Below are 18,531 nucleotides of genomic sequence, written 5' to 3' on the forward strand. Positions count from 1 at the left end.
TTTAGTACTATAGAGTTGTAGATTAGAACTATTATTCCCATGTCTTTTGTGTTAGTGAGCATTTTGAAATTTGAAAAATTACAGCTATGGAATTGATCCCCTCCCTCCATACCAATTTTCTCTAACATACTTTTTCTTACTTCTTGTTTATCATCTTTTACTCTTCCTAGAAGCATGATACATCTTGGTCATATATTCAAAATGGTGGCCTAAAATATCCTTAACTCAGGTCTCAATCTGTGACTTTTTGTCTATCCAGTCCATGGTCCAAAGAATGATCTACATTCTTTCCATGAATCTGACTGGACTGGACTGGACTGGACTGGACTGGACTGGACTAGACTAGACTAGACTAATAGAGTTGGAAGGGGCCTTGGATGTCTTTTAGTCTGAACTCAAGCAACAGTAATGGAAGCAGTATTGCAATGCAAGCCTAATTCTTTTTTTACATGCATTATGGCATTACATTTATACCGAAATAAAATCTGCTGAACTAAAGTTTAAGCATGACTAACTTAGCTTGAATTTAAGCCTTCAAGTTTACAGGCAAAATAAATAAATAAATAAATGAAAACATTTCTACAAACATACTTAAGGCATAGTGTTATCTTGTCACAAATTCACATTCCATGCATGCATAATCATTTGCAGACTGATCATTCTTACAATGTCATATATATAGCTTACAGAGATACTCTACTAGTTATTGCAAAATAAATCAGTTGGTTTAAAAACTACACTCTAGGTCTGGATTGGACGCTAGGTCCAATCCAGACTTGCAAAATCTGAACTAATTGTGTTTTACCTTGGTTTCTTTACAAACTATTGATACGAAATTCAGCTTAATTTTTTTTATTTTACAAGTATGTATTTACTCACTTATTTTAGAAAGAGAATAGAAATAACTGGGTGATGATTTAGATCACAGATCTCAACCTGTGGTCTGTGGACCCCTGAGGGTCCCACAATGTTGTCACAGGGGGTCCGCGAAAGTTTGAAGAAATGTGATCATTTAAATCTTGAGTTAGGTCTTGGTGCACTGCCCATGGCTAAGGTGACCAGACGTCCCGATTTCAGCGGGACAGTTCCTCTTTTGAACAATTTGTCCCGCGTCCCGGGTTTTTAAAAAAAAGTCCCTTTTTTTTTTAAGTTACGAAAAAGCCTCCAGCCACCTTGAGGCTCTCCTAGCAACTGGGAGCGTATATTCTTTGAGCCAAGCGCATTCCTGCCCGCGCGTCCTTGGGATCTGTTGCCAATGGCTGAGGGAGGAAAAGACTTTACTCCATGTGGAGATTGCAGGTTTCCCTCACGGATTTTTTCTTCTTCTGTTGCTTTGAGCAGCCCTTCCCTCCCCCCTCTCTTTCTCTCTCTCTCTCGGAGCTGGCGGGCTGCCTCCGAGGCTGTCCAAGCCCCTCCCCATCCCCCCGGACTGCTGCTTCGCCTCGGCTGCTCGGGGCTTCTAAATTGGCATTGCGTGTTGTTTGGGGAGGGGATTACTGTGCCATAGAAACACAGCGTATGTCTCACATGGCTGATAACCTGGTCTCTATACAGAAGAGGTAATTTTAAAAACTTCGGAGCGAATCCAGAAAGAGGGGAGAAAGAGGCTGAAGGAGTGTTTGCACAGAAGGGGAATTTATAAACGGCCCAGGTGAATCCCGAGGAGGAGTGTGTGTGTGTGTGTGTGTGTGTGAGAGAGAGAGAGAGAGAGAGAGAGAGAGAGAGAGGCTGAACCTGTGCACAGGAGGGGGAATTTATAAACGGCCCAGTGAATTCAGAGGAGGTGTCTATGTGTGTGTATGTGTGTGCGTGTGCGTGTGCGTATGTGTGTGTGTGTGAGAGAGAGAGAGAGAGGCTGAAGGTGTGCACAGGAGGGGGAATTTATAAACGGCCCAGTGAATCCAGAGGAGGTGTGTATGTGTGTGCGTGTGTGTGTGTGAGAGAGAGAGAGAGAGAGAGGGAGAGGCTGAAGGTGTGCACAGGAGGGGTAATTTATAAACGGCCCAGTGAATCCAGAGGAGGGGTGTGTGTGTGAGAGAGTGAGTGAGTGAGTGAGTGAGTGAGTGAGTGAGTGTGAGAGTGAGAGTGAGAGTGAGAGTGAGAGAGAGAGAGAGAGAGAGAGAGAGAGAGAGAGAGAGAAGCTGAAGGTGTGCACAGGAGGGGGAATTTATAAATGGCCCAGTGAATCCAGAGGAGGAATGTGTGTCTGTGTGTCTGTGTGTGTGAGAGAGAGAGAGAGAAAGAGAGAGAGAGAGTCACTAAGGGTTGTAGCTTCTGATTCTTGATGAATGTATTCTATTTTATTTTTCTTATGTACACTGAGAGCATATTCACTAAAGACAAATTCCTTGTGTGTCCAATCACACTTGGCTAATAAACTATTCTATTCTATTCTATTCTATTCTACTCTATTCATTTCTATTTCAATTCTAATAAGTTTAGCTTCTCTCTCTTGAAAATGTAAGCTAGCATAAGGCATAATGCAAGCTAGCGTTAGCTTTCAAACAGTTCTTTTAGTGACCAAAGTTACAATGGTGTTGAAAAAAGTGACTGATGACCATTTTTCACACTTAGCAATGACCCCATATAATCGCCTTGTGTGACCTTTTGACAAAATATAAAAATTTTAATCACACACCCCACCCCCCCGTTGATGGTGTCCCTCTTTACCAATCTGAAAATCTGGTCACCTTACCCATGGCCTCAAAAGGTATTTAAAGGGGGTCCGTGGTAAAGAAAAGGTTAAGAACCACTGAAGAGCCATGGTGGTGCAATGGTTAGAATGCAGTACTGCAGGCTACTTCTGCTGACTGTCAGCTGACTGCAATTTGGCAGTTCAAATCTCACCAGGCTTAAGGTTGACTCAGCCTTCCATCCTTCCAAGGTGGGTAAAATGAGGACCCAGATTGTTGGGGCAATATGCTGACTCTGTAAACCGCTTAGAGAGGGTTGTAAAGCATTGTGAAGCAGTATATAAGTCAACGTGCTATTGCTATTGCTATTTAGATGATTAATCAGATATCTTTTTATGTTTAACAAAAATCTGTGGTTACTGTTAAACATGGAAAATGGCAACCTTCCTAGAAATGCTTTACTGCAAATGTTACAAGCTGTCCCTAGCTGCTTCTAAAAGATTCTTTGAAGAGAAGTTTATTACATGACAATTAAATCAACATGTTAAATGAATTATTTCAAAATCCAAATTTGTTGTGAAAGAGAGAGAGAAAAAGCAGGCTGCTCAGAAAATGCCCTGCATTTGTGCTACCGTCCTCCTGTCTCTTTAAGTCAGCCAGCACAGCAAAATTGGCTATGAAAGCTGAGTAGTTTTAAAAGAGGACAATTAGTGGTTTGGGGGGGGGGAGGAGGGGAAGGGAGGGGAGAGAGGAAAGGGTGTGTTTGTGTGTGGAACTAAAGCAGCCAGAAAGGTAATTTTCTGTAGCAGAATTCCCAAGGAGCAGTATTCCCAAGGAGTAGGAGGACTGATAAAAAATAGTAGGTGGAGAAGAAGTAGCAGCAGTAAGGAAAAGTGGAGTAGTGATGAGTAGTGAATACAGGTAGTCCTGGATTTACAACCACAATTGAGCCCAAAATTTATGTTGCCAAGCAAGACAATTGTTAAATGAATTTTGCCCCATTTTATGACTTTTCTTGCCACAGTTGTTAAGTGAATCACCAAAGTTAAATTATTAACATGATTGTTAAGTGACTCCGGCTTCCCTGTTGATTTTGCATAGCAAAAGGTGATCACGTGACTCAGGGACACTGCAACTGTCATAAATACATACCAGTTGCCAAGTATTTGAATGTTGATCACATGACCAGGGCGATCACTTTTTTCAAAGCCATTGTAACTTTGGTCACTAAATGAATGGTTGTAAATTGAGAACTGCCTATAGTAGTGTGTCAATGAGTGTGTACTGTGCTGACTCTTTTGTGTTTGAGTTGGATATACTTAAAAGAACCTATGTGTTGTGGCCTGCGGGTAGCTAGCGGAGTCGGGCAGTGGGAGGTTGGGGAGAAACATGGGCCAGTCCTGGGGGTTGAGGAAAGCTCAGACGAGGGCTCTGCGTCGGAGGCAGAGAGAGAGAGTTAGACCACAGTGAGGCAGAACAGCTGGAGCCTGTTCTCAGTGTGCGCATGCACAGAGCTGCCAGAAGACAAGAACAACTAAGAAAGCAGGGTCGACTTAGGAGTAAAGCCACACCTTGGAGATGATTGGCCCCTTCCATAGGAAACAAAAGAGGAACAAACGGAAAGTGGGCTTTTGCAGGAAACAATTCGTTCATTCAGTCAGTTCAAGGGTGGAAAGTTCTGTTTGTGACTTTAAGAAACTGTGCCAAGTTTGCCTTGCTTGCATTTGGAAATTAGTTATCTGGTAGCGTTCCAAACGAGATAAGGTGCGTGTGGATAAACATTCCTCTGAAAGACTGTTTACTAAGCCTTGCTAACTATGAATGAAAGGAATTCACAGCCATGTAAACAAAAGAGGTTTTGCAAAGACCAAGACTTTGCTTCTTGCTTTCTAAGGAAGCTTGGGTCAGAACACTATAACAAATTGGTGGCAGAAGTGAGATATCGAACAAAAAGACGGGATATCTATAAAAAGGTGGGGTATCGAAAATATGGTAGCAACCACAAAAATGGATATCTTTAAACTCAAAGAGTTCATTCAGCTCTCCATGAAAAGATAAACCCTTAGCTGCAAAAGTAACAGAGTTTGGTTCTTGCAGAGCTCAGACTTTGTAGGAAATAGCCAACACCCTGGCGGCAGAAACCAGACCTCTTACCAAAGCCCACACCAAACAGACATGGAGAAGGCAGAAGGGGCAGATTCTCCCTTGGAAGAGACAACTCCTTTGGTAGAGGCAGGTATCCACTATAGTTAATGCCTATAGTTAAACTAAATAAAGTAGATGAGCCAGAAATGGGACTAGGCTCAAATACAGTACTTGGGCCAATATCATTCTATTGTGATGATCCCATTGTAGCTTTGATCCAAACTAGTAACTATGGAAAAAAATATAATTACATTTGCACAAAATTAATTAACATGAAAATAATATCTACAGTAAATTCAAGGACAGCCTCTATTTAAAAACAAACTAACTGAGTAGAGCAGAGCAATAGTAAGTTAGGAGGCTTCAAAGATATGGTTGAAAGGATACTGCTTATAACCGTGAATTTTAAAACACATCACATATTACTATTTCTAAAGGATTTCAGACAGCACTGCAACAAATAACAGAAGAACCTGCCCCTTTTCCCAAACTGAATTAATGCTTTGTCAATGTTAATTCTTTTTCCAGTGCTGCTAAACAGAAGAAATGGAAAATGAAAACAGTACAGAGCAGCTGGGTTTGCTATTTTGGCTAATTTGTTCTAGTACAAAATATTTACTAACCTAACTACTGCAATCAATGGTCCTCTTAAGGAGCACAGAATAGACTGAAGCTTTTTGAGTATTCACCACTTAATTATAACAAAAAAGTGGCAGTCCAAAAAGAACAAATAAACTGAAATAATAAGCTGTTTTAAAAAATAAAGTCTTAGGAACACTGAGTCCCGGAGTCAGCATTCCTTAGAAAAAGGAGGATAATTGGGAGCTCATAACCAGAACATGCAAACAGAAATAGACTTTTATATGTAAAATTGTCACGATTGTATTGCACAAACACATTTAAGAGGATTATTTGGCTAACTGGGAGAGGTTGTGTGGTTTTTCCTGGTTGACTAGGATATGCACAATATATCCTCCCCTTCTGAGGCCCAGTTTGATGGAAAGAATACCTACAATTGCAGCCAACTAACTGGATGAAGTGATTAACAATTGGGCAGAATTTCTCAGCCAACAGTTCAGTCCCAGTCAAAGATCTGTACTGGGGTCAGGGCTTTTTCATTTGTCTATAAATTATCTTGATATGGGAGTATGCAATGAGCTACCCAAATCTGCAGAGGTCAGAGTGGCAAAAGCCCCCCAAAGGACCTCTTCAAACTCTATCAGTAATTAACCAAATGGCAATTCTAATTCAAGTGATGCACATTGGAGCAAAGACTTCAAGTATAAACTAATACAATTTGAACTGAATTTTAATTAAACGGGGGGAGGGGGGGGAATCTTGCCATCATGCTGGATAGCTCAATGCAAATGTCAGTTCAGAGTGTCGCAGCCAGGAAAAAGGCAAAATTCCAGTCTCAGAAAACATTTGGAAAGCGCCTGAAAATAGAACTGACAACATCGTGATGCTCATATAAAGCTACAATAAATCTGCGTCTGGAAAAGACACAAAACAAATGCAAAAGAACAATCAAAAGGATTGAGTGCTTTCTTATGAGAAAATTGTATTTTTATGGAATTTTTTAGCTTGTGGGGAATAAACAAGGATATGCTTGGAGCGTATAAAATTATGCATAGCATGGAGCACAGGGATATAATTTTCTCTGTCTTTCTTTTGAAATACTTGGGACGAGCTTATCTAGTGAAACTGAGGAGATTTAGAACAATCAAAAGTACTTTTTTCACACAGGGCTTGAATAGCCTCTGGAATTCTTGCAGAAAGGAGCACTGAAATATTTCTAGCAGGAAAAGAGTAGCAAGAAAAAAGTGTATCTCCATCTCCTACTTGCAATCACTCTAGATGTTTTTCCTACTCGCAAAACTGGGGTGGGCATGGCCTGCGCATGATGCATCTGGCCCGTGGGCCACCAGTTTGACACCCCTGCCCTAGAGGCATCTGAGGACAAAATAGAATCCTGGACTGGATGAACTTTGATGTGAACCAACAGGGCTATTCTTAATTTTTCATGCAACTGTTTCAGTGTTACATTCTGACTAAGTCACTTTTTCTTTGGTTAGACTGGTATCCTAAACCCGGAGTAGCATAATTTCTATATTCATTTAAAAACCGTCTCTTTCAATCTTCTAATCACATGAAAGATTTTGCCAAGATGAGAGGATTCCATTAAGATAAAATACTGAGAATGTTAAGAAATTCTTTTTATGGAAAGAATAGCATCATATATTATTATTGTAGTTGGTTGCACAATCAACCAGATATTTACACCAAATTTGGCATTTTTAATCCACCTATCAAGTCCTTCCCAAGAACCAGGGATAGTCAGATTAATATTATCAATTTCAAACAAGGCACATACTTCCTAAGCAGTAATATCTCCTTCAATTTAAACATATCTCTCAGTGACTCTATAACTATATAGAGTTGGTTTTTGGTTTTGTTTTTTTTTGCAACAATACACAAAGTTGGGGATAAAGGATTGCTAACACCTTGAAGATAGGCTCAGTTCAGTGGTGAGAAATGTAAGGAAAAAATAGATGCAAAGGAACAGAGCAGTAATGCTTGTGAGAAGAATCCAAATGCCCTTGATTAAGCATGAGCCAACAATGTGGCACTACTGCCAATAAAGTCAATGTAGTTTTGGGCTACATCAATGGAGGCACAGTGTCAAAATCACAGGAAGTGATAGTACCACTCTGCTCCACTGGTCAGACTGCACCAGGAATTCCATGTCCAGTTCTGATTGCTACAATATAGGTAGTAATCACTTAATAACCATTCATTAAGTTAGGTGCAAAAGGCCAACAGCTGCCTCAGCATGTCTTGTCAACAGCAGCAGAAGACGGCGAGATTTAGCTGGGAGCAGCAGAGGTAGGCAGTGCAAGACGGCCAACAGGGCAGAGATAGGAGGGAAGATAGGTGGGTGGGGCAACTGAAGTAGAGGCAACTGTGGCAGTGGGGGAAAAGCACGAGGTCCTTGCCTAACAACCGCAACTGGGATCACTGGACCAGCAGTTGCTAAGCAGTGCAGTCACATGCTATTTTGCTTAACAACTGCTTCATTTAAAGATAGAAATTCCAGGCCATTTAAGGTAGCTAAGCAAGGACTGTCTGTACATATCAAAAACATTCCACTTATCAAAATCCATGATTGGTAGTCCTGTCCCTCCAATTTATCTGTCATACAATTCAGATACTGCAATGTCCTCTCCCTACAAACATTGAAATCTACTAAATGCAAAGTACTTATTTTAAGAATACTTTACCTTTGTTTCTGCTGCATGGGTTGTTGTCTCATAGCCATATATTGCATGTCCTCTTGTAGTCGATTAAGAGGAGAGTCTGGCTTGACACGAATCCCATAGTAATGATATTTGGAATTCCCCCTTTGGGAAAAAGCAACCAACAATCAATAGACAACCACTGGGATGTTGTTGAAATAGCACAGATCCTGAGCTATGTTAGCATTAAGGCTGCTTCCAAAAAGGCAGTTATCAGAGCAATGGCTGATATTCCAATTCTCCCTTCTAAGCAAAACAAAAGGGAACAAGCAGAAGATACCATATCAGCACACACTCATACACATATCTGAGATTTATTTAGGTTACTAACACGCTTGCCTTTCATAGCCATCCAAACAAAGCTCCTGTTTGGGATTCCAACTACAGGTAGCTGGCCATGGTAATAAGTAATTCACATATTCTAACTGTACTACCATGGTACAGAGACCATTGAGCATATTCACTTCTCACGGGAACATTAAGAGAACATGAGAAAAGCAATACTAGATAAGTTTAGCATCCTGTTTCCATAGCAGCCAAAGAACTATCTACAGAGAAGCCATAATCTGAATGGTATATGAATGGTATAGAATATGAACATGAATATGAAGATAATATTTTTATCATTTATAGTTCTATATGAAGGCAATACTTTTTAACTTGCTTACTGTCCTGTTACAACTGACACTCAGAATGACTTGTAGTTATTAATAACTTATGGAATCCCTTGTTGGTTGTGTATAATATGCTGCATAATTCTGCATGTTGGCTGTCTGGATTTGTCATCTTGTTTATTTATTCTGGATTTTTCTTTATCCTATTATATTTTATCAGTTTTACCTGTACTGCAAGCTGCCCAGAGTCAATTTGGAGTCAGGTAGCACCAAAATAAATGGAATCAAATAAATAAATAAATGTACCCTCCATAAATTGATACAATGCTCTCTAGTACACAATGGGTCAATATTTTCTATAATCTATCTGCCCCATCACCATATCCTCTTTCCTATTCAGTCACCATCTATGGATAGCCTTAATCATCCAGATCATGGTTGTCCCAAAGATGCTTTTTACCAAAGGCAACTGGACTTTGTTTTATTTTTTCTTTGAAAACATTTTGCTTCTTATCCAAGAAGCTTCTCCAATTCTCATAGTCCATCACCGCTAGCTCGGGCATGTCTTGAAAATGTGGTTTTGTATGTCTGCAGTATTTCTGACCCTAAGTATATTTGAATGATTCAATTTCTGTTTACTACATCTGCAGATAGAGCCTTTCTATCATGCTTGAAGTTTATTTAAAACTATAATAACAGAAGCAGAGTTGAAAAGAATAGTTAGATCAAGATGATATTATCAATCCAAGATATTAGTACGACTACCTATTGGTAGCATAGCCAGAGAAGTTCTTAGACAAATTAATTCTTTTAAAGATGCATTTTACCCAAATAAAAACAAAAAGGATTCCAAAGAAGTGGGAAAAATACTTTATGAGGTATATGGAAAAGAATTATAAGACAAACATTTTTTAAAAAACAGTTTATATTTGTTGAAGAAAATTGAGTTGGGATGTAAATGAATTCTTCACATTCGTTGTTCTAGTTGCATCTGAATTGACCTGAATGACAAATGAAAAATAAACTAATCCCTAATTCTGGATAGTATACAGTGAAAGACATATAAGTAGTATGTAACAAAAAGTAATGACTCCCTAAAATTAGCACTCAGCCTCCAAAAGTAGAAAATGAAATAATGAAAAGCAGCGTATTATAGTCCTGACTTGCCTTAGAATCTGGCCTGGACCTCCATAGCTACTAAAACAATCATGATAAGGCAATGCCCAACCCTAACCAATACAGAAACATTTGGAGGGAGGCAAAGATTGAATGCCAATTTACAAAGTTTAAGACTTTGTATTTGTTATATAGAATTGCCATCAAAAACTTATTTATGTGGCTATATAAACTTGCACCAGTCTAGGAGGGGGTGGTGGTTAATCCAGGCCAGCAGAAAATATTTCTATTACAGGTGGTCCTCAATTTACAACCATTTGTTCAGGAACTGTTCAAAGTTACAACGGCACTGAAAAATATGACTTATGACTGTTTTTCAGACTTATGACTGTTGCAGCATTTCCACCGGGATGTTTGGCAACTGGCATGTATTTATGACAACTGCAGTGTCCCGGGATCATGTAATAGCCTTTTGCAGCCTTCTGACAAGCAAAATCCATGGGGAAGTCAGATTCACTTAACAGCCATGTTACTAACATAGCAACTGCAGTGATTCACTTTAAAATTGTGGCAAGAAAGGTCATAAAATGGGGCAAAATTCACTTAAGAAATGTTTCACTTAGCAGCATTGGGCTCTGTTGTGGTTGCAAGTTTAGGACTACCTGTAATTAGACAATTATTCTATATGTATTGGTAGAACATTATTATTAAAAGAATCAATAGGTGTGGATAGATCAGTTTTATAAGGAAGACATGTACAAAGTGACTCTCCAAGGATTTTTGTTTGTGACCACTGGAGTTAGGGGCAAGTAATGAGATTGCAATTTGTTTATATCAAATTATTCCTAAAGACTGAAGTAGCTGAATAAACTTAAAATAGCAGATGCAGTTTAATGTAATTAAATGTAACATGATCTACACTAGAGCATAAAACCCAAACCTCAAAAACATACTAATGTGCTTTGAACTAGCAGTAATTATCCCCCCCTTTGAGTTATGGGGAAAAGTTAAGTCAACTTTTAAAAAACTGCCAGGCAGCAATAAATCCTAAGTCACAAATCACTACAAAAGACTCTAAAAATTACATTTCCAATAAGTGAATCCATTGTGTAATGCAAACACTTTGGGGATATTGTGCACATTTTGAGCCACTAGGTCTCCAAAATAAAATAGTTGGAAAGCTGGTAAAGGTACATAAAGTGTCCCCAAATAATTAGATGTCTAAAATATTACACTACAGAAGACCATATTATCTGTAGCTTAGAAAAAGTTCATAAAGGGGAAATGAAAGTATGTTTAGGATAGAAAATGCAGACAATATGTTTCTCTCTTTCTCATATTACTCATCTGAGTTACATACTGAAAAAATATGCAATAACATTCAGGACAATTAAAAAGAAATACATTTTTATACAAGAAAAAAAAATTGCACCAATTTTTTTGAAAGTCTGTCCAAAAACAAATGCATGTAGCATACAGCTATCAATGACAATTATTCCCTAAGTGATTTTACTGCAATTGTAGACTCAATGCCATAAATACTATTTCCTCAAATTATAGTGGAAAAAGGCTATGAGACTTGTTGATCAGACTTTGATTTGACTTAATGAGATTCCTTTTATATGCTAATGTTGGCCTCAATGCATTACAGTTGCTCTTAGATGAAGTAATACTTATACCCCAAACCTTGATTTTCTTACACCAACCTGGTTCCCAATCTTCTGGTCCGTAGGCCCATGAAAATTGACCGTATTAGTTTTCCAAAAGAAGCAGCATTGACAGGGTCCAATTTATGCTCCTGACAGTGTCGCAGGTAATGGTTGTAGAGAGTGCTTCTGGGAAGGCTCACCCCTTCTGCTGTTTCATAGTTGTCTAAAAGCCATTGAAGCTATTTCAATTTTGGGACAAAGAAAAAAGAAGGCAAGTTCAAAGAACAATTAAGAGGCTTCATTAGAGATTAAATAATAGTTATTGTCTGAACTAGCTCCCTCTTCCAACTCCAAGATAATTCTTTCAAACTAAGTGTTTTCATTATAACGTCACAGATAATGGGAAAAAAGCAGAATCCACTTATGACCCCAGACAACACTAAATACTTCAACAAAATAACTGCAATTTCACTTAAAGTGAAATAATATATACTTAGAGAAAAAGTGTTAGCCCTTGAGAAAATGTGAGCAATACTGACGGTAGTTTATACAAGCCAAAAAGGAATGGTATTTATGAAGTGAATATAGTTCTATGTGGTATGGGATTAGCAAATTTAAGGTTATTGCACAATTTTACTGGAATAATAATTATATTTTGCTTTGCTAAAGAGCAAAATCTGTCCTAACATGTGATAAAGTATTTAATTTCTCTGAAAATTTCATTTGGCCCTATAAGCTATTTCTCTCAATGATTTTATTTATTTCACATGTGAAACAAGGCAGGTCTATGTTAATAATTGCATGTTAAGCAGTATATTTTACATACTTATGATATATATGGAGCAGAGTTCATTTATCAATGGAGAAAGCAAAAAAGTCAATTCCATAACATCTAAAATAGGCCACCTTTATGATGAGAGTGCAACAAAAAATATATTGTTTAATAAAAATCTCGTTAGCTATTTCATTGAAGCTATGCTATAGCTTTAATGAAATGGAACCGCTTAGAAAGGGTTAGGGTTCCTTGATTAAGCAAAACTCTAAATTTCCCAAAACTTTGAAAGTAAAAATGGCATGTCTTCAAATAGTACCCCCTCTTTCACATGACTCTGCAGAGTTACTGTAAAGATTCAGCTGACAACAGGTGGTTCTAGTGCATCTCTGTTTGGGATGTGACTGAATCATTTAATCACACTATCAAAAGAGACAAATAAAAATAACACATTTTGTAGCAACCTAGCCAGAATAAGGTGACATCTGAGTAAATCATGCACAGATGCAATAGAAAGCTTAGAGGTAGTATTAATTGCTGCTGCTGCTCTTGTTATTTCTAAAAGTTCCTTTGCCACCATCATCATGGAATAACACATTCATTTCTCTATTCCCAGTAGCAGCAGAGGAAAAACAATATATATATATATATATAATCTTGGTTTTTAATAGTGATGATGAGACTTCAAAAACATTTCCTACTTACTGTACATTAAAGCTGGGGAAACTGATTATTAGCCATGAATTTATTATAAAATTCCAAGCAATCTCATGTATAAGCAGCACCCACCAATGTTAAGTCCCTTGGAAAAGTGAATTACTGTATATAAAGCAATAGAATTTGCATTGCCTATAATGGTGATGAACTAGAGCTATTAATTCACTCTAGTCATCAGACAACTTTGAATGTCAAAACTCCCCAAAGCAACTAAAGGATCTCTCCTTATCAATCTTAACACTTGTTAAAAGTGTCACTAATGCATACGTTCCTGACTGTTAGAGAAAAAAATAATAATGCAAATATTAAAAACTTTTTAAAAAATCCAGTTGGCAGTAGAATTATAAATACAGTGAAATGATCCAGGCTATTAAGTACAAGTAATCCTAGACTCTGTAAACCGCTTACAGAAGACTGTAAAGGACTGTGAAGCAGTACATACTGTAAGTCCTAAGTTGCTAATGCTTTTATTTTATTTAATGATGGTCAGGAATTACAATGACCTTGAAAAGCCCATCATATGGGCTTTGGCATATGACAGCCCCTAAACACTTCCAGCTGTTGTACAATATTGTATCACCATTTCTATGGTTACATGATTGTGATCTGGGTGTTTGGCAACCTGTTCACATTTATGACCGGTTGCCAAGTGACCTGTGATCCTGTGATGTCACGCACACAATGACATCATCCACATAGAATGGAGCTGAACTCTTTTGGTGGGGTGCAGAAATAGAGCTCAAATCCTGAGGGAGGATTGGAATTCAGCAGGAAGGATTTCCAGTTCCTGAGGGGGAGGGAGTGTGATAAGGAAAGGAGTACAAGGTGCCATCTGACAGTATCCATTCAGGGACTGAAAAATTCAGTATGGATTTCAGCAGAGAGAATTTTCAGTGGTCTCCCCCATCCCTCATGTGACACCCTACACCCCTTACCTTGGATTTAGCCCATTTAATGACCTGTGAGGTTGCTTAATGACCTCAACCAGGAGTGCTAGGATTATGTTTGTTGAGCAAAGCAGTAACATGACATCTTGCTTAATGACCACTTCAGTCAACGACCAAGATCTTGGTTTCAAATGTGGTCATAAATCAAAGAGGACCTGTACAGCAAGCCTGGTAAAAATTCTGCTGCATTTCTGGCAATTATAATAAAAACTTATGTGGAAATCAGTGTATTCAAGATCAAAGAGATGAAAAAAGCTAATGAAAATAGAAAGGTGGATTGAAAGGAGTTCCATTTCTGATTTAGCATGCTGTGCACTTTTTCCCCATGCTGCTATAAAAGCACCACTTTAATCAAGTCAATGGAACAGAATAATGGGTGCTATTTGCTGTTGTATAGTCTACCTGCTTATTGCAGATCATCTTTAGCAGAGATACACAACCCCTAAGCTTCTCAACTGCTCTCTCTAATAACCAGCAGTATGAGTTTCCTACACAAAACAAGAATAGTTTTCAACAGTGAAAATGAAGTTTATAGAGAATAATCTGAAGGTGCCAATATACATTCTGTTAGCTTTATTGTAATTGAAAATAGTATTAAAATATACAAACATGATTTTGTTTGCTTATTTAAAAATTATTATAAACAATCTCATCGGTATCTTTCAAATACTAACAGTTTTAAGAATATGAGCAATGCTACACTGTCAAGCTCAAAAGTTTGACAATACTACATACCAAATAAACCTTGATTGTAATTTTGGAAGGGCAGCTACTGTGTTTCCCCGAAAATATGACATGTTCTGATAATAAGGCTATGCCACATTTTTCTGGTGGGCAAAAATATAAGCCCTCCTCCAAAAATAAGGCCCTTGGACAACCCCCCACCTCTGACTAGGCAGAGCGCCGCTCACCAACCTAGCAGTATCTCAAAGGTGCCAAGCCGCGGGAACGGGGGGGGGGGGGGCAAAGGTGATCACGTTGCTTGGTGCCTTCAGGATACTGCTAGGTTGGTGAACAGTGCTGTGCCCAGCTGAACAGGGGGGTTGCCGAGTGGCTGCTCTCTTGCGAGCGGGCTCTCAAAGATCCGGGCACAACAAACCCCCTTTCCAGCCAGGCACAGTGCCATTAACTGGCCTAGGGGTATTGCCAAGCCACGTGAGCACCTGTTCGCCGCTGCCTGGCTCTCACAGCTTGGTGCTTTTGAAATGCTGGTGAATGGCGCTCTGCATGGCTGGAAAAGGGGGTTGCGTGAGCGGCTGTTCCGCTCCTGCTTGCGCGCCTCCCAGCCTCACGATGCCCTGGCCCAGCTCTTCCTGCAGAGCTAGGGCACCTCCGCCGCCACCATCCCAGCATGGCTTTTTCGGCAGCTTCCAAACTGAGTCTTCCAGCAGTGGCCACTCTGGGCATACACTCTGTGGTTGTGGGCTGGCTATCGGCAGAGCATACAACCATAGAGTGTACGCCCAGAGCGGCCACTGCCAGAAGACTCAGTTTGGAAGCCGTGAAAAAGCCATACTGGGGTGGTGGCGGTGGTGGCAGCGGAGATGCCCTGACTCTGCAGGGAGAGCTGGGCCAGGGCATTGTGAGGCTGGGAGGCGCGAGAGCGGAACAGCTGCTCGCGCAACCCCCCTCTCCAGCCATGCAGAGTGCCATTCACTGGCATTTAAAAGGCACCAAGCCACGGGAGCCGGGCAGTGGCGGACAGGCACTCACGCAGCTTGGCGATACCCCTAGGTCAGTGAATGGTGCTGTGCCCGGCTGGAAAGGGGGTTTGCCAGGTGGCTGCTCGTGAGCGTGGTCACTTCATGGCTGTTATGTTGCGCTGCTGCGACAGCGCAACACAACCATTTGCCCATGAGGCTGTGCCCGGCTCTTTGGGAGCCCGCTCGCAAGAGAGCAACCGCCCGGCAACCCCAAAACAATAAATCCTCCCCTCATAATAAGGCCCAAGCCATATTTTGTGTGTAAAAAGAAAATAAGACCCTATCTTATTTTGGGGAAAACACAGTATTAACAACAGTTGACAATTTCTAACTTAGCTTACAGTTGGTAAGAAAATTTATTTACCTCCACACCACAATTCGGCAAGCTCTTTTCCATATCTTTCCTCTGCAACTAAATGCCAGTCTTTTTTTATCTCACATTCACTGACTATTTCATGTTTTCATTCTCTGTATAGCTGATCAGAGAATCTGATCTTTAATTGCTATCAGGATGATGATATGGAGCAAGGGAAATCATAATCGTTGTCTTTTATTAAATATACTAATGAACTGAACATGCACCACTCAACCCAGAAACTAAGAATATTTAATGCACATAATTCATTAAAATTAACCAGAAGGCGTTAAAGTATCTATGCTCTTCCTATTTGTGCCAAAATGAATTAATAATGACAAAAGAGAAATAATGCATGTCACTTTTTTTCATCCTCTTGGATCATGAAAAATAAAGCCTTTTCCCACTTTCTGGTACTTTCATGGCAAACTTGTCTGTATAGATTTTTTGGCTATGATATGGAAATAAGTTTACCACTAGAATTTTTTCTGACTTTTCTCAATCAAGCCTACAATCCTAGTTAAGAGCCATGGTTGTGCAGTGGTTAGAATGCAGTATTGCAGGCTGCTGACTTCTGATTGCCAACAGTTTGGCAGTTTGATTCTCACTGGCTCAAGGTTGATTCAGCATTCCGTACTTCCAAGGTCGATAAAAAGAGGATCCAGATTGTTGGGGACAATATGCTGATTCTATCAACTGCTTAGAGAGGGCTGTAAAATGTAAAATGTTCTGAAGTGGTATAAGTGCTATTGTTATTCCTTGGTGGTCTCCACTTACAGATTAACTAGAGGTACCTCTGCTTAACTTCCCAGCCTAGACAGCTGCTTTCCCAGATAGATGATCCATCTTTAATTCATTCTAAATTCATGTCACTTGCCATAAATATGGCTGACACAGCACAGTCAAGGAATCTTCTTAAAAATGTTGCTACATATTTCACTGACAAAGGATCTTCTGCACTAAATTAAACAGCAAGAAGTTCTATCACAAGCAGTACACTATTTTCAAGATATTAATATAATTAATTAATATAATTCCACATTTGAAACAACAACAAATCAAGAATTAACAAACAGCTGCTCTGTCACATAATTATAAGTGGATGCAGTACACAACAGGTCTGAGGAAATAGTAATAGAAACAGTTTATTAATTGATTAACCTTACGGCCATATGAATAAAATGAAATTAAAGTACATGATCTGATTCCGGGATAAAAAAGATGAAATGAAGTGCAGTGATAAAATACATGTGGTAACATCAAGAGTCAGCATTGCCCTTAGAGAGTACCCCCGTTTATTCAATGTATTGGGTTCTTACAGTAGTTCAACGGACCTAATTATAAACTTAGCAATTCTGCTTACAATATATAATGAGAGCCTAGGAGGAAATAAGGCAAACTAGGATTCAGATCCCAGTGGGCTGTTATTTCCAATGGGAATGATAAATACCAAAGCCTCAGGGAGGGGCAGTCAAACAAAACATGAGCAATATTTTCAATGGCTTAGCCTTAGGTAATACACATGTATGTACTATCATGATATAACAAGTGATGGAAGTGTCCATATTTGGCCCTGGAATCCAACAACGCAAATCTTGCTCTAGAATAAGCCCTTCTTAAAGGTTGTGTCAGTCATTGACATGCATTTTTCAAATTGCAAATTTGTTCTTAGACAACCAGTTTAAGAAAATATTTTTGACCAATAGCTCCATGTCAATCTGAGCACCAATATCTAGGACTCTGGTTCAAAATTTCCCTTGCCTGGGAAGCCATTGAAAGTAAAATCATGTTGTGATATAACTTTCATAAGTTATATCTAAGCAAATAGGATTCAAATAATCTCAAGCAAGAAACAAATAACTGACAGAGGTTGATGCAGAATTAGTTTATGGTTACCATTAGCATTGTAGCTAATCAGAATTCCCTTGCTCAGTTGTACTCTACTCTAACTCAGGTACCATAAATAAGGAGTGGACGTCAATAAAAAAGTCACAAAAAGAGCAATTATTAACAATATTTTTTAGGAACTAAACACATAATATGGTCTTAATGTCATTTAAGGTTTTGCTATTGGCACACTCTCCAAAACTGTGAATTAATTGCATGATTCATTATTGTGAAATTCTGTTCCAAAACAAATCTGCAACTGCTACAGTTGCATACAAAGGCTGACATTAAGTGCAATATTTATAATCAATAAAGATACTTCCCTTTCTACCAGTTCTGAATGTTAGTTTTTCATCCCTAATTTTTAGGAAAATGTACACAACAGAATAGCACAGTACAAAAATTCAATTTAAATCTAAAATGTTTTATGAAATGTAACTCAAGTCAGTGCAGCTGCTGTTTATTTATTTAGTGCTCACCTTCTCTAAATGATAATCTAATGCTCTAAAGTGAAATATGTATCACAGCAACAAGTTCATGTAGGAAAGATAGTTCTCTTCCCCACAAGAGATACGTTGGGAGATGGCAGACCTTTTCTGTAGTGGCCCTTGCATCACAGACCATGCCTCCCTCCGAAGTGCATTTGCTCTTCCTCTGAAGAGAGGTCTGAAATTTATTCTAATATTCTATTAAATTC

The 18,531-nt window shown here is 39.0% G+C and overlaps 1 protein-coding gene across 2 annotated transcripts in view; it reads right to left on the reverse strand.

Annotated features, from left to right (window-relative positions):
* RFX3 (regulatory factor X3) overlaps positions 1-18,531 on the reverse strand; it is a 190,296-nt gene that overhangs the window by 42,926 nt on the left and 128,839 nt on the right. For both annotated transcript variants that reach the window (XM_014057937.2, XM_087716026.1), the window contains exons 6-7: positions 11,511-11,692; positions 8,060-8,179 (exon numbers count right to left, since the gene is read on the reverse strand). In XM_014057937.2, the coding sequence (XP_013913412.1) occupies positions 8,060-8,179; positions 11,511-11,692 (302 nt within the window). The remainder of the gene's footprint in view (positions 1-8,059; positions 8,180-11,510; positions 11,693-18,531) is intronic.

This window comes from Thamnophis sirtalis, unplaced genomic scaffold, assembly GCF_051295495.1.
Source record: "Thamnophis sirtalis isolate CommonGarterSnake01/CBP01778 unplaced genomic scaffold, rThaSir2_p1.2 scaffold_5, whole genome shotgun sequence".
Classification (NCBI taxonomy): Eukaryota; Metazoa; Chordata; class Lepidosauria; order Squamata; family Natricidae; genus Thamnophis; species Thamnophis sirtalis.